The 15438-nt window shown below is 39.9% G+C and overlaps 1 protein-coding gene across 3 annotated transcripts in view; it reads right to left on the reverse strand.

Annotated features, from left to right (window-relative positions):
* gnao1a (guanine nucleotide binding protein (G protein), alpha activating activity polypeptide O, a) overlaps positions 1-3937 on the reverse strand; it is a 74794-nt gene extending 70857 nt beyond the window's left edge. For 2 of the 3 annotated variants that reach the window (XM_058387484.1, XM_058387483.1), the window contains exons 1-2: positions 3392-3937; positions 3171-3213 (exon numbers count right to left, since the gene is read on the reverse strand). In XM_058387484.1, the coding sequence (XP_058243467.1) occupies positions 3171-3213; positions 3392-3509 (161 nt within the window). In that variant the 5' untranslated portion in view covers positions 3510-3937. The remainder of the gene's footprint in view (positions 1-3170; positions 3214-3391) is intronic. The other variant, XM_058387482.1, reaches the window with a different exon arrangement.
* Between the last annotated feature and the right edge of the window lie 11501 nt (positions 3938-15438).

Consider the following 15438-nt stretch of genomic DNA (forward strand, 5'->3'; position numbering starts at 1 on the left):
TGACTTCTGGGAAAAACACTTCCTCATAAATGAGAAACAGAAACAGCAAAGGTAACCAGCTTCAATGGCCATCTGCAGAAATATAGAGTTTCTGCCTATTTACTCACAAATTTCACTAAAGAAAGAGAGACAGTTATGGGAAATGAGAAATTACCACGTCTCTGCCTTTCTCACATCACTCTAGACATTCTTCAGTCATACCTCAACACCACAATTCTACTCTTCTGCTTTCTGACAGAAAAAGTGTACTCCAAAATCTCGTATCTTTTTAAAATAACTGTGGCTGCTGTTACATCACAGTATTACAATACCAAGTGTGTTTTACGACAGAACAGCGTCAGGGCTCTTCACAGCGGTCTTCCTTTCCTCAGTGCCTTCTTACATATGAATAGGCTTCAAGTAAAAGTGCTTTCACATCACATGTGCCCAGGACTGTCATGCTATTGACCTCCAAAGGCTATTTAATTATGACAAAAGCTGCAGTCTGCCAAACTGTCACACGAGTGGCAAGCATCTGCATTTAACAATGCTTTTTGACATTGCACAAGCAAACACAAACACTATATTTAGATTACTGGAAAAAAAAAAAAGTACTTAAATATAATACTTTATTTCTGGTTTAGCATCTAAAATGGCTTGCTACATGCTAACATTGACCTAAACAACTTGCAAATGAAAGCAAATCTCAGTTCATAGAGAGACCCGATATCCAATGGCGTGCAAATAAATGCTAGTCGAACACCTGGGTCCTCCTCAGAGCCTGAGCTACTTCAATTAACCCAACCAGGCCACAACAGGCCGGGTGTTTAAAACACGCACATGATATACAAGCTGCTTTATGAAAATAAACACTTGAAATTTTAGCCTACTGTATTAAATGAGCAACACAGTTCAGCTTTCAATGGACAGAAAATCAACCAGACCTAGATTACTGGCAAAGGACATATAGATGACAAAGCAAAAAAAGGCTTAATAGCATATTAGATAGGGTTTGAGATGAGAATATGATGATTTGACATTTGATTTTCCCATGGTAGCAGTGGTAATATTACAAGGAATATACTGTGTGTATAATAATGAGTTTTAACTCCCCACGGATTACTATATGCGGAAACGCAATAATTATGTAAAAAGCTATAGAGAGAGGAATATGGACTGTGTGTGTATGTGTGTGTGTGTGTAAGTTGTAAGAATAAGTAAGAATAAGTTTCAAGTTAAACACTCTTGTCCCATGCTGGGCTAATAAAGCAAATGGATGCCATGCTGCCTGGAGAAATGCACCATAATCACAGGGTTTACCAACATGACTGCCTTGCACACAGACACGTCACATGAACAGTTCTGCTTCCTACTGAAACAACCAAGTCATCACATCTCATTCTTTGACTTGTCACTTACTGCCAAGCGCTGAAATTGACTGCAAATTCAATCACATGCCCTAGACAACAGATTCACAGAGATATTACGTTACTCTCATTTTATATAACAATAACTTTCACATCAGCCACACTCACATGAGCATCCCTTGGACTTATAACATCTGATGCAGTTTAGGCAATTATAGAAATATTTATTGGAAAAGTATACACTTATATATATATAAAATTTTGTGTTTTATAAGATTACTCTCTTATTCACAGTGTATGCCTGGATGTCAGCCAGGCTGCTCTCATGCTAGAGGCCACATGCTTTTTCTTTAAAGACATCCTCCTCCTCCCCCACCCACCCAGCCCTCTCTCTTTTTTTACATTATTAATATCTAAATCTCGGAAGGAAAACCCTCCCTTTTGCCATCGCTGAACATGCTCGACAAGAAGTGATGAGGACATCCACTCCTCTCTCTCTTTCCAATAATTCCGTACACGGCAAGACCCGACAAGCCGAAAACAAACGAAGAGAGTCGAAGGAGCACGAAAACGACGAGGCGCTACTGGGCGCTGTCCACCATCCAAGGCGCCTGAAATTCGCATATTCACTAAAGCTGACCATCTCCACACATTTGCAAAAATGGTTACGTGAACTCCACTAAACGATGTGGCCACTAAAACAGTCGTGTTTTAATAGCAGAATCGTGTTAAAAAGCCCGGCAAAACCCATGGGCTGTTTTACACAGCGTGGGCTACTACTGGAAAATGGCAGCTTCCCGCGAACCTTGACCACCAGATGAAAACATTTAACCAGCTCTTTCTCTTACACTGTGCATTTCAACGACGGCCTACTAAAAGCGCTTTACTTGGACCCATAAACATGGGAAATGGTACATTTTGCGAGCCCATTATCCAGTTTATTGCAGCAGCCTATTGAAACCTGTTCAGTACATGACAGCGTTGAGATGGAGATGGAGATGGAGGGAGGGGACTAGGAAATGCTCCCAAAATGCAATAACACATCATCTTTAGGACTCCATAGCATTTCTGATTTAAGGGTAGGCTTATTTCTAGCTAAATGTTTTTTATTGTAATGGCTACTCGAAAACAGAAATGGATGAACAAATTCGGGTGTTGTCACCATCCCAGCCCCTCCACACCCAAAAAAAAAAATGATATTATAACCTGCTCATACAGGGCCTGGCTCACGCTCCTGAGCCTGCAGCATTATGTCTAGTAGAGATTTGCTATTATAGATCTAAAAAAAATCACAGGGGAATACTGACGCACAAGGACCCCAAATACATTAAGCTTATGGTTCAAAAAGAAAAGAACAAGAAACGACGGCCATCTAAAATGCCGCACTGAAAATCTCAAAGCTACAAGGCGCCGCTTATAGGCTACATTTCACCAAACCCTAGGACAGGAGGTGCAGATCTGTAAGGAAATTTAATTGCCATAACGGTTACTTAACACGTAAAAAGGCAAATTTCTGGCAAGCCAGGACCGCTTATAAAAGGGGGTCACACGGTCCCGCTCAATGAACGCCAATGAACCGGGCTTTCAGCACCATATTCATGAACAGCACGTCCATGATCATTAAAACCGCAACGCTCCGGCGATCGAGTCAAAATGGATCGTGGCACAGCTACCGTGTAGCATCATCCCCTTAGCTACTTGAAAAAAATGGCGGACCTTAGGATTCGCCATCGGGCAAGAAGTGTGTGCGCGAGAGTGCGTGTGTACACGTAGCGATCGGTACACATTAACCGAGAAATCGCATTCAGAAACCGTGACACTTACTTCATCTGTTTGACGATGGTGCTTTTCCCGGACTCGCCAGCCCCTGCAGACACAAGAGACACAAGGGAATGAGACAGTCTGCTGTAATGGAAGTCCAGCACGATTCTTTGCTTTATAAATGAAAAAATGAGCCATGAGAATTGTGTAGGTTAACCCTACAGATAAAACCATCGGGTGGCTAGTGATCATGTCCACTCCGTGGGAAGCGGTGCTTTCATTACCTAGCAGGAGCAGTTTCACATCCTTGGCCGCAGTGATTCCGTCCTCCTTCAGGTTCTTCTCGATCGCTTTGCTCCTGTCCAAAGCCGCTCTCTCCTCGGCGCTCAGTGTACATCCCATGACTAGACCAACCTCGGCTCTTCGCGTCCAAAATAGTGAAAAGGTGCGGCGGAAATAGCGAGCAATCCGTTTTTCCCCCTTCGAAAGGCTACCTCTTCTTCCCTGTCCCTCTCCTAGGCTGTCTCTCTCTCTCTCTCTCTCTCTCTCTCTCTCTCTCGGCGACTACAGCTAGAGCATTAAATCCCGCGAGCGACGGTGTGAGAGAACAAATCGGAAATGAGAGCTTGTGTATCTCTCTCTCTCTCTCTCTCCCTCTCTGGGGGTTGTCTGCGAAATTTCGGTACGGTCCTGGGTTTGTCAAGTAAACGGGGAACTCTCTAGGTTCTCAGTGGTTCTCGTTACTGGGCGGCGGCAGCAGGAGCGAGAGCTTGCATCGTTCGGCTTGCTCACAAATGGAGGCTCGGCGTCGGAGGGAACGCGCGCGCGTCGCCGGCTCTCCGCTCTATTGTGCGCGCGCTGACGTCATGCGCCGGAGGGCACGAGCGCGCTGGCTGGTGTAGTCGCGCGCGCGGCGTTAAGCAGCCTACAAAGTGGATTTATGACACGGCGGACATACAAACGGAATCCTGTTTTCCTTATACAAATGAGTAAGCCGCTGTCTTATGTTTCACTTGACAACACCGCAGAAGGAAAATGATGAGTGTGGTCACTGAGGCCGTTGGTTCCCAGAGGAACAGTATCAAGCAAGGTGTGGTCGCTAGCCTGGCGCTGATAACCCGCAACATCAATATACAAAAACAGAAATAACAAAAATTACCCTAAATTCGACAGCTGATCATCTCGTTTAGCAAAAAAAGTGCAGTATCTTCTTTTGACGATGTGAAGGAGCGTTTGTGTTTCAGCATCAGGAAGCTTTCACGTGATGGAGCCACAGTTAGAGACTAAAAAGCATTAGATGAAGGGACCTGACTTCCTGCTGCACAGTCAATTAGAACACTTGTTGATAATGCAGGGAAATGAACTCTTCACATAATTAAATTGGACCTTCACATGAACACACTTTACTGTACCATACTGGATTTGAATGTTTTTCTGAAGCAAGTCACTTTATTTCTGTGTGGCACCATATACAGTAAATATTGAAGAGTTTGTAGAAATAAGGAACAGAAATCAATAATGTCCAAGTAATAAGAGCACACAGAAGGTTAAACTGGGACAGACATGTCAAATAAACCCTAGTAATCTTTCACTATATTAAATACAAATTAAACTAGCCTTTTTGTGGTTAGAAACACTCCACAATGAGTTTAAAAAAAAAAAAAGAAACGCAATTGCTAAGCCGAAAGACTTTGTTTAAATTTGAGATAAAATATTTTGCTAGGCTGTAGTGTCAGGTGATGAATCCAGCATGCATAAAGCAGATGTGATGAAAAAAATGTGGTTCAAGCTGAAAGTTTAGCAGCCTAAAAGACCTATGTTACTGTCCTGGTGGGAGTGCTAGATATGGAAAGGCCAGAGAGCAAAGCGAGACTGGAAAGAGCTGATTGAATACACCCACGCTCCATTACACCAGTCAGCCTGAGCTTGTGTTTTCACAGATAATGCCCATCATTATGGATCGAAACCATTTTTGGGTACCATTCTTGCACATGCAATTACTGGATCCTGTGTGTATTTGAGTATTTCTCACACATTAGCCCGTAATGTTACACAACATTAATTTAATAGTTTATGTTTGTAACCCAAGGTCTGAACTAAAGCCAAAGAGGGAACAATAGTCTGTAGCAGGTATTGATTTTTAGCCTGAAGTGAGTCTCACCATGTTGGGACAAATTTTAGGAATTTGTCATGCTGTCACAGATAGGTTGGGAAAACTCATGAGCACAAACATCCCAGCTCACTTAGAGTAAAACAGCTGAAACCAAAAGCTGAAAGTGGCTTATAACGGAAATGACAACAAACTGCTTAATAACCACAGGTGACTTTCAATTACTGCATGAATGTTTTAAAAGTAAAGCTGCAGTAAGTAAAAGGTCCCCAGTGTTAAAACACTTTCATTATTCTGACAGATTTGTTATGTGTTATTTTCATTTTACAGTGATTTCTGAAAAGTTCTTTCAGCAGCTGTGACAAAACATATGAAGTTTTTTCCATTTTCAGTTCAGTTTTTAAGTGGTACTTTGACCTCTTTCAGGGAAATGTACATTTACAGCCTTAATACAACCGTTATATTGTGCACTGTGTTGCAGTTGATACAGTTGCATCAGCCTCTTTACTGTGTATGTCACCAGATTATCAAAATATTGAAATGATTATTGAAATAGTTGGGTCCATACATATTCAGACAGTGAAATTTTGTCATTTTTCCTCTGAAAACCACCAAGGTGTCTTTGAAATGAAGCAATCAAAATGGGATTGAATAATAAACTTTCAGCTTTAATTCAAGGGGTCCACCAAATGTTGAATCTGAACTCTTAATATGTCTTCTAAAGAGATGTTAATGCAGGTGAATGAGGTCATTATTAGGCTGAGAAAACAAAATAGAGATATAATAGAAATGGCTAAATCAACTACTTAGTGCATTCTTATAAAGAAGAAAGCAGCAGTACCAAAAGGCCTGGAAGACCATGCAAGACAACTCAAGTGGATGACTGTAGAATTCTGTCCTTGCAGAAGAAAAACCTGTGTGCAACATCTAGCAAAGTCAAGAACACTCTCATGGAGGTAGGTGTATCATTGTCTACAATCAAGAGACGCCTTCATGAATGTAAATACATGAAGGCGTTTACCTCAAAATGCAAACCACTGGTAACCATCAAGACCAGAAAAGCCAAATTAGACTTGTAAACATGTAAAAACATGTAACATACATATTTACATGTTTACATATTTATCTGCACTTGTTCATTTGCACAATTTCTACTATCTATCTATCTATCTATCTATCTATCTATCTATCTATCTATCTATCTATCTATCTATCTATCTATCTATCTATCTATCTATCTATCTATCTATGGACAAATGAAACCAAGATTAACGTGAATGATGGGAAGAGAAGAATATGAATAAGGAAAGGATGGGCTCATGATCCAAACCATACATCATTTTTCATCATGGTAGAGAAGTGTTTTGGCATGGTTATGCATAGCTGCCAGTTGAGCTGAGTCTCTGCTGTTTACTGATAATGTGACTGCAAAAATAAAATCTATACGGCTATACATTCTACTCAGATTCAGTCAAATGCTGCAAAACTGATTGAATGGCACTTCACAGTACAGATATAGTGACTCAAAACATGGTGTGAAAGCAAACCGAGAGCTTTTTAAAGCAAGGAAATGTACTGTTCTTAAGTGAGTCAGTCATCTAACCACAACCCAACTGAGCATGTTTTCACTTACTGAAGGCTGAAAGACCCACAAGTGAAGGCTGCTGCAGTAAAGGCTTGGCAAAACATCTCAAGGATGGAAACTCAGCATTTGATGTCGTCCATGAGATCCAGACTCCAGGCAGTCAGTGAATGCAAAGGATTTGCATCCAAATATTAAAAATAGTCCTCATGTTCATTTTTTGTTAGTTTGTCCACTGACCTTTGAAAATGGAGGGACTTTGTAAAAATGACTATAATTCATGAACTGTTAAATATAATTATAATGCAATATAACCCCTTGAATTAATTCTAAAAGTCTTCAATTTAATCACATCTTGATTGCATACAGTCCAAATACTTATGGACACTATTATAATTATGGTTAAAAGGAAAGGGCCATAGAAGGTCATGACCCACATACTAGATGTAAATGAAAATTTATGGGCGACCCAAATGTAGAACTCTTTTACACCTCAGTGCATTTTCATTGTTTTATTTACATATTCATTTCACTGTCATTGCTATATTACTCACATATACTGCAGAATAAATTAAGGTGTGTCTGATTTGCTGATGGGCTAAGTGTATACTGGCCCATATTTTCTTCAATGCACACAAAATTTTAGTAAGATTTGATGCTAAAGTTGAAGGAAATTGCACACTCATGCCATTAATGTTACACTAGAGCTGAGAAAAGTGGCATCTACTGATGTTATCAAAGCTTGAGGATTTTGGAAGAAAATTTTTTTTATTTAAGACCACTGGTAGGTGCATGTCAGCATGACATATGCACAGTGCCTTTCATGTTTCTTTAAGCAGAAACCTAAAATTTTCGAATGGTCATTATTCTGTAGCAGCAATAATGGGATCCAGTAGCAATGCTTGTGCTGGTTGTTGGTGGTGGTGGTAGTAATATGGCACTTATTAAATGATGTGCATTATAGCTTTGTATACGATGTCTGTACTTTAATTAATGTTTTTTAATTTCATTTTATTATTTGTTTATTTCATCCAAAGTAGCCGGCTATTACAAAAATACAGATGCAAGATAAAAAGCTCCATCAAGCATTTTGTGAAAACAAAGAATGAGAGAAAGAGATCTACTTAGTGTGCCAATTAAACACAGACATCCAGCCTAGCAGATGGCATGGGCTGATCAGAAAAAGGACCCTTGATTGCTCCAGCCTCTGTTGCTGACAAGGGCAGCGACATCTCTCTCTCTCACTTTCCTGTCTAATTTCTTTTCAGTTGACTAGTGATGCACATGATTAGCTGTAATGTCTTGCTTGCAGTGATCTGGCCTTAATGACTGCCGGGGTGTGGTGCCTGAGAGAGTGGAGTGTACACAATGATATGGCTAAAAGAAAGACAGCAAGATGATTTATGAACATCACTCTCACCAGTATCACCTTTACAGTTTCTGTCATCTGATTCTTTTTAGCAATGTCTGCTCCAGCACCAATTTTTTCTGTTCCTGACATTTGGGTGGACTTTGTCAGACAGATTTTGGAGACCTGGTAACTCTTATTATTGAATGCATGAGCAAAACCATGGAGGTTAACCCAAAACATTTGCTTGATCTCATGGTGACTTCCTCGGTTGTTAGCACTATGCTAAATAAAGCATCTTAAACATGGTGACAAGGTGTGCCTGCAAAAACTGATATAGTAGTTTTTTAAAAAGCTCCTTTTTATCATCTTACTGTCCCTTCGACCTGTCATTAACTCATCTATGTTCTATAACATCAAAATTATATCCATAGGCCATTCCTGCTGAAGACTCTCACATTTTATAAGCAATAATTTTCATGCTATTCCTTGTCAGAGCATTAATAGAGATCTCGAGCTGTTCCTCCACATTGAGAGAGCATTTATAACAGCAGAGAAACAGAACCTGATCATTACATTCAGTCCTATATTTGGTTGGGTAATGATAATTTGTTTAGGAATCCAGTGTTTACAATTCCTAATTTACCTAATGTTTTCCTTAGGGTGAAATGGTCTGGAATTGTTTTGGGGGTTTTTTCCCGACACAATGGACACGGACACATTCTTTCCCCTTTAGCAATGCAGCCAGTCTGTGACATGAGAGAGATGGACAAACAGGCGAAAAAATGTCTGCAGAAAGATGTACAGTAAAAAAGTGTATACACCAACTCGTTGGCAGACGTGGCAGGATTTAATTCACACTCCTTTTCAATGTTCACAAGTCACAGGCTACATTAACAGGCTTTCACACTTTTGTACTTTATTTCAGTTCATAGGTGATAGTCTGAGTGGGGCTGCAAGCAAGGGAATTTAAAGACCAACCCCTGAAAACCACAAAGGAGTAATTACATATGCACCCTCTCATGGTGTTCATTCATATACATACAGAAATAAACTTGGGCCTGTCTTCGACCTTTCTGCCATTCAGGCAAGATTGATTGCACACACAAACCATTCTGGACTCACCAGAATACTGACTAATGAAAAAAAAAAAAAAAGTCTGTCCTCAGACAGAGTTCATGGGTTCTTCATATTCATAGGCTGAAGGAATCTGGTGTTTTATGATTAAGCTAGAATCACAGAGACATAAACATACTGGTAGCTCCTAGCTGAATAATCATTAATTTCTCAGCATGCTTTGCACCACATGATGCAGTTATTCAGTTCTCAAGTCATATGTGGTGAGTGTATACACTGTGAGTCAAGACTACATAGGCCCAAAATACATACTGAATGCATTTTAATTTCATGAGACTTTGTTTATCTAAATTGTGACCAAGGTTAATGGAACTGCTTAGCTGAAGAGTCTTTCCAAAACTGCTTATAATGTGGACTGCAAAAGAAGTGATACTATCTGGAAAAAAAACTCCTTATCAAGGAGTTTAATTTGAAGTTACCATAACTTCAAATCCAAGTCAAGTTTTTACAAATTTGTAAAAAAAAAAGAAAGAAAAGAAAAAGCTTAATCAACTACAGTGAGAATACTTTACAGATGACAGGAAAACACATTTATTATATTGTTTTGCATTATTTGTTTATTCAGTCATTTGAAATAAAAGTAAAAGCCGTTTTTTTTCACATTACTTAGGTCAGAGTGAAATTATTGTCTTCACATATCCCAGCTTATTAGGAAGTTGGGGTCCAACCACAGAATCTTAATCCTGGAGCAGAGAGGGTTAAGGGCCTTGCTCAGGAGCCTAACAGTGAGTGCTGGGGTTTAAACCCATGACTGCCTGATCAGTAACCCAGAGCCTTTTATATTTTGATGTTTTATTCATTTTTATATGTATATCTGGATGAATTTCATATATAAGCAAACTGATGTCTTCCCATGTCCATAAGTGCATATGTGCTAAAACCTTCCACAAAGTAACAGTGACATAGTATTTGTTACAAATACTTTCACATCTCATCACTTTTCTCCTTCTCGCTAAGTGTCTGTGGTTGCTGCTAGTGCTGAATGACTGGGAACACTGGCAGTTTTTCGGTGTACAAAGAATCACATTTTTGTTTCATCGCTTCTAATCGACAGGGGTGGTGACTAACACGTGAATACCCCTGGAACATGATAATGAGGAACCTAATCACCAATTGCGTACTGGAAAGGTGTTCTGAGATGATCACCATGCTCACACTACTATGAGGGGTAAGGAAGAGCTTGAGGAGTTAAATGGGAACATCCAGGATAAAACACTCTTCATGGAATAGCATATCACAGTGGAACTGGGCTTCCAGCCCATTTGGTAGGCTATGGTGATAACCTGTCAACCAGCGTCTCTCAGGGAAGCACCTTGTGTCGTGGCACCAGGACAGATGGTCTAATGAACGAATATTATTGTTTAGTTCAAACAGACCCATAAGGCATGTACTGGGCACAGTAGGGAATGTTCTGCAGGTTGACCTTTGTAGAGTGCTGTAAGGTGAAGCACTTGGCTCACAAATTTGAGGCACATAGCCTTAGCCCTATGCCTTAGCCTAACATTATATTTCATCAGTGTGGCAGTGGATTGCTTCTTGCCACCAGGGATGTTAAATCAGGTGACATTCAGGGGATCTGAAGCGATGTACATGGTCTGTGCGATAAAGTGATATGGTTGGTCTGCAGCAACATTTAGGTTAGAAATACATTTCTAAGTAACATTGACATGAATGTCAAGACTTAAGGTTTACCAACAGTAATGGATTGAGGAACAGGACAAGAGTTCAAGGTGTTTTTTTAGACTCCAAATTCCATAGATCTCAAAGTGGGATGCACTGGACAAACAAGTCTGATCAGTGGAGGCCCCACCTCACAACTTACGAATTTAAAGGCTCTATTGCTGATGTCTTAGAGCCTGTTTGATTTCTAGTTGATTCACAGGAAGCCACTTTATACAAATATCCCCACTGCTTCAACATGGTCACTAAAACAAATAAAAATGACTCTATACTGTATATAATGCCGTATATAATGCCGTCAGTAAATACATTTGTCCAAACATTTTGGTTCAACAAGTCTCCTAGTGCTCCCTTTACTAGCAATATGAATAAAAGAGCATGGAAACTATTTTTTCATGTTAGTTGATCTTGAGCTTTGTGTATTTTTGTATGCACATGTGTTAGTGGTGGTTGTGGATGCAGGGGGACTGAAAAAGCCCTGTGAAGCAGAAGGAAAGTCAAATAAGGCTCTTAAAATCACTGTCACCTAAATAATGCAAAGAGCAGGGCAGGAAAAGTTAATGCCAATTAGTTAATTTTTAGTTAATTTTAGAAAATTTTGTTGTGCCAGGAAATTCATGAAAAGTGAGAAACTGTCAGAAAGCTATATAACCTAACATCAATATACAATACATATTTTTGCTACATTTTGCCATAAATAAGTTGAATAGGCCTGTGAAATATGATTATTAGGACACCTTTTTGTCTATCATGACTAGTTTAGTCTTGGACAATATGGTAGGCTATTCCCAGCAGTCATTGGTAATTTTGTGCCAGTTAGACTACAGAGCTACAATTACTCTGCATGAGGCTGCTCTCATTACCCAAAATTCCTGTGATTAGGATTCAGAGTTAACATCAGTAGTGCTCAAGTCCTTAAAATATCTCACCACTATGCCTGGTACTAAAAACATTTAAAAAGAAACAAAAAAAAAAAAAAAGCCAAGTTTATATATTGTATGGCAGTAACACACAAGTCCCAATAACCTTGTTAACTTTTGTATTTGTTTTCTCTATTCTGATTTGACAGTTAGAGGACATTTTAGATCCATCAAATCCAGGTTTTTATTTGGAAACACAGAGGGGCTGTTTGTATGGCATACATGTAGCTGGAGCCCATAAAGTAACCTGCTGAAAGTCAGTTCTTCTCCATCCAGTTTCTTTGTGTCAGGAGTTCACTCCCCATGTGCATCGATGAGCCTTGCCCACCCATGACCCTGTCGTCGGTTCCCCACTGTTCCTTCCTTGGACCACTTTTGATAGACACTGACCACTGCAGATCGGGAACACTCCACAAGAGCTGCAGTTTTGGAGGTGCTCTATCTAGCCATCACACTTTGGCCCTTTGTCAAACTAGCTCAAATCTTAACACATCAACTTTCAGGACAAAATGTTCACTTGCTGCCTAATATAATATAGTCTAATATAGCCTTAAAAAATGACTAGGAGATAATCAGTGTTATTCACTTCACTTGTCAGTGCTCATAATGTTATGCCTGATTGGTGTAAATCCAACACACAAAAATGTTTTGTAAGAGCCAGGTTAGATCTAGTCTTTCAGTCAAAGGTATGTGAGATGGGTGCAAACTATACTGAAGAAGCTGTTATGATTGCCAGCCCAAGCCAAAGAGCATGCACTGCAATGCAGCTGAATTCTTCTTGCTAACCTTTCCTCAGACCCCAAATCAGATAGCACACATCATTCATGAGGCTTACTCACCTAACAACCATTATGCCAGAACATCCGAACCCTGCCACAAGCACTGTCCTGCTACTATTCTAAAGAGCACACATTATTCTCTAATCTACATGTGGAGGGTGACAGTCTGCAATGCAGTCCCAGTCATGCTTCATGGAGAGTCAGGGAGTTGAACCCTAACAAAAGTGCACATGGTCAGCCACACAATCATACTATCAACTCTTCCTTTGTGTCATATGACTCATAGACTAATGGCACAGTTTCAGCTAAAATACTTGCCAACTTTGAAGGCAATGAATTATCTGCTGTCACTTAAATGGCTATGTTCAATAAATCTGGCATTATTTGTCATTGAAGTCCTGCCACATCACACCACATCTATGTTCATGTTAATGATTCTAAGCTCTTTAAAACTATCTTCACTCAGACTAAACAGCAAACTGGCTTTAACTCAGTTTGTTACTTATTTTAGCTCACAAAACAATACGGAAACAAGGAGACCCATTCCTGACAGAGGAACGCTTGAGTTCAAAAACCACAGTATTTGTGTATGCAAAAGCATTTGTTTATAGACAGAGCATTTTGGAAAGAAAATAATTGACTTACCTGGTCTGCTCTGCTCAGAAAATAGTAATTAGTACATATTCTAGCTCATTGACTATAAGATTGTTCTGCTTTGTAGGAAAAGGTACTCAAACTGCTTCAGTGGGTGCAGGCCATGTTGTTGGTTATCTTTCTGCAGACTTCAAGTCTCCCAACAAATGTGCCACTGGTCATTTATGCCCCTGACTGGGGTAAGTGATTTGTATTTTGCTTAGCATTCACTGTTCTTTTATTTCCTCACACATAGCCATGAAACTAGAATGCCCACCAACATACTGTTATCCACCAACGCACTGCCCTGTCCTCTACTGCTACACCATCCTCAACTGCAGATTATGCATTACAGCTAACCAATAAACTGCTGCAAGTCTTTAGGTCTTCCGCACATAATATGGGCTATGCCCACAACCATCAAAAATAAAAAATATTGCAATAATATTAAATTAGCAGAACTTGTGTGATTAAATTACTTAATCAAGAAATAAACTGAATGGAAAATCATATGAATTAATACCATTATTATCTCTCCTGTCAAGCAGATCAACAATAGGCAAGTATGTCATGCATGCAGAATCCGGCAGACAATAGTTTCCTATCAGTCATGTACTCCTTAGAGGCATAGACCTCTTAAGCTGAGCTGTGGTATCTGGCACCAAGATGTTAGCAGCAGATCCTTTAGGTCCTGTACGTTGTTAGGAGGGGCCTACACAGATTGAACTTGTTTGTCCAGCACATCCCACACATACTGAATCAGATTGAGATCTGGAGAATTTGAAGGCCAAATCAACACCTTGAACTTTTTGTTATGTTCCTGAAACCATTCCTGAATATTTTTTTACTAGACGGCAGTAGGGTGCATTATCCCACTGAAAGAGAGCACTGCTTTTAGGAAATACTATTGCTTTGATGATATTTGGTGTGTAACAATGTTTAGGTAGGTGGTTTGTGTAAAAGAAACATCAACATGGATGCCAGAACCTGAGTTTTCCCAGCAGACCATCACATTACCTCAGCTGGCTTGCCATCTTCTATTCTTCTTGTCTTTTATTTCTAAAAGAAAACGTGCTTCACTAGATCAGGCCACCTTCTTCCATTGCTCCATGGTCCAGTTCTGATGCTCATGTGTCCATTGTAGGCACTTTCAGAGGTGGACAAGGGTCAGCATGGGCACTCTGACCACTCTGCATCTACGCAGCCTTATACACAGTATGCTGTGATACTGTGATGCACTGTGTGTTCTAACATACTGTTTAAACATTTTCGGCAATTTATGCTACAGTAGCTCTTCTGTGGGATCAGACCAGACGGGATAGCCTTTGCCACCTATGCGAATCACTGAGCCTTGGCGACCATGACCCTGTTCACCTGCTGTTTTGTAGACACTCAAACCCAGACCGCTAGCAGAATTTGGCCCATGTCAAAGTTGCTCAGATACTTAAACTTGCCCATTTTTCCTGCTTCACATCAACTTTGAAAAGTGACTTTTCACATGCTGACTTATATTTCTTACTCTTTGACAGGTGCCAAAATAATGAAATAATAATGTTATTTATTTCACCTCTCAGTGGTTTTAATATTAAATGAAATAATGAAAAAGTGTGTACTATGTGTACTATGTAATATGCTATTTTGTACTGTATATTGCTTTCACTGAACTGACACTGTCTGCACCTTTTTGGAGGCACAATCTGTGAATAAGGCTAAGATGACATTAAAATAAAGTCATACACTGAAAATGTCACAATTGTTCCCTGACAAGAGCAGAAGAAGGAATGAGAAATTAGAGAAGCAGTTTCAGTGGTGCTAAGAATGCTTGCTAAACCAACCAATCTTTGACCCTATCCACCCCCCCTCTCTCTGTCTCTCACTCATTCACACAAACACACACCCTTTCTCTCTCTCTCTTTCACTTACCACACTGCTGACGGATAGAAGATTGTCCATTAGACTGTGGCTAAAAACAGACCCATGGCACACTTCAGTTCAGCAGTAAAGAATGACAATCCCATCAGAGACACTAGGGCATGCTGTCTTTGTGTAACTGCATCCTTACAGGGACATTCAGGATAGTTCAACTGTGATAGTAACACACTCTTTGGAATAGAGTCTGTATTTGGCTGAAATACACAGCAC

This window comes from Hemibagrus wyckioides, linkage group LG04, assembly GCF_019097595.1.
Source record: "Hemibagrus wyckioides isolate EC202008001 linkage group LG04, SWU_Hwy_1.0, whole genome shotgun sequence".
Taxonomy (NCBI): Eukaryota; Metazoa; Chordata; class Actinopteri; order Siluriformes; family Bagridae; genus Hemibagrus; species Hemibagrus wyckioides.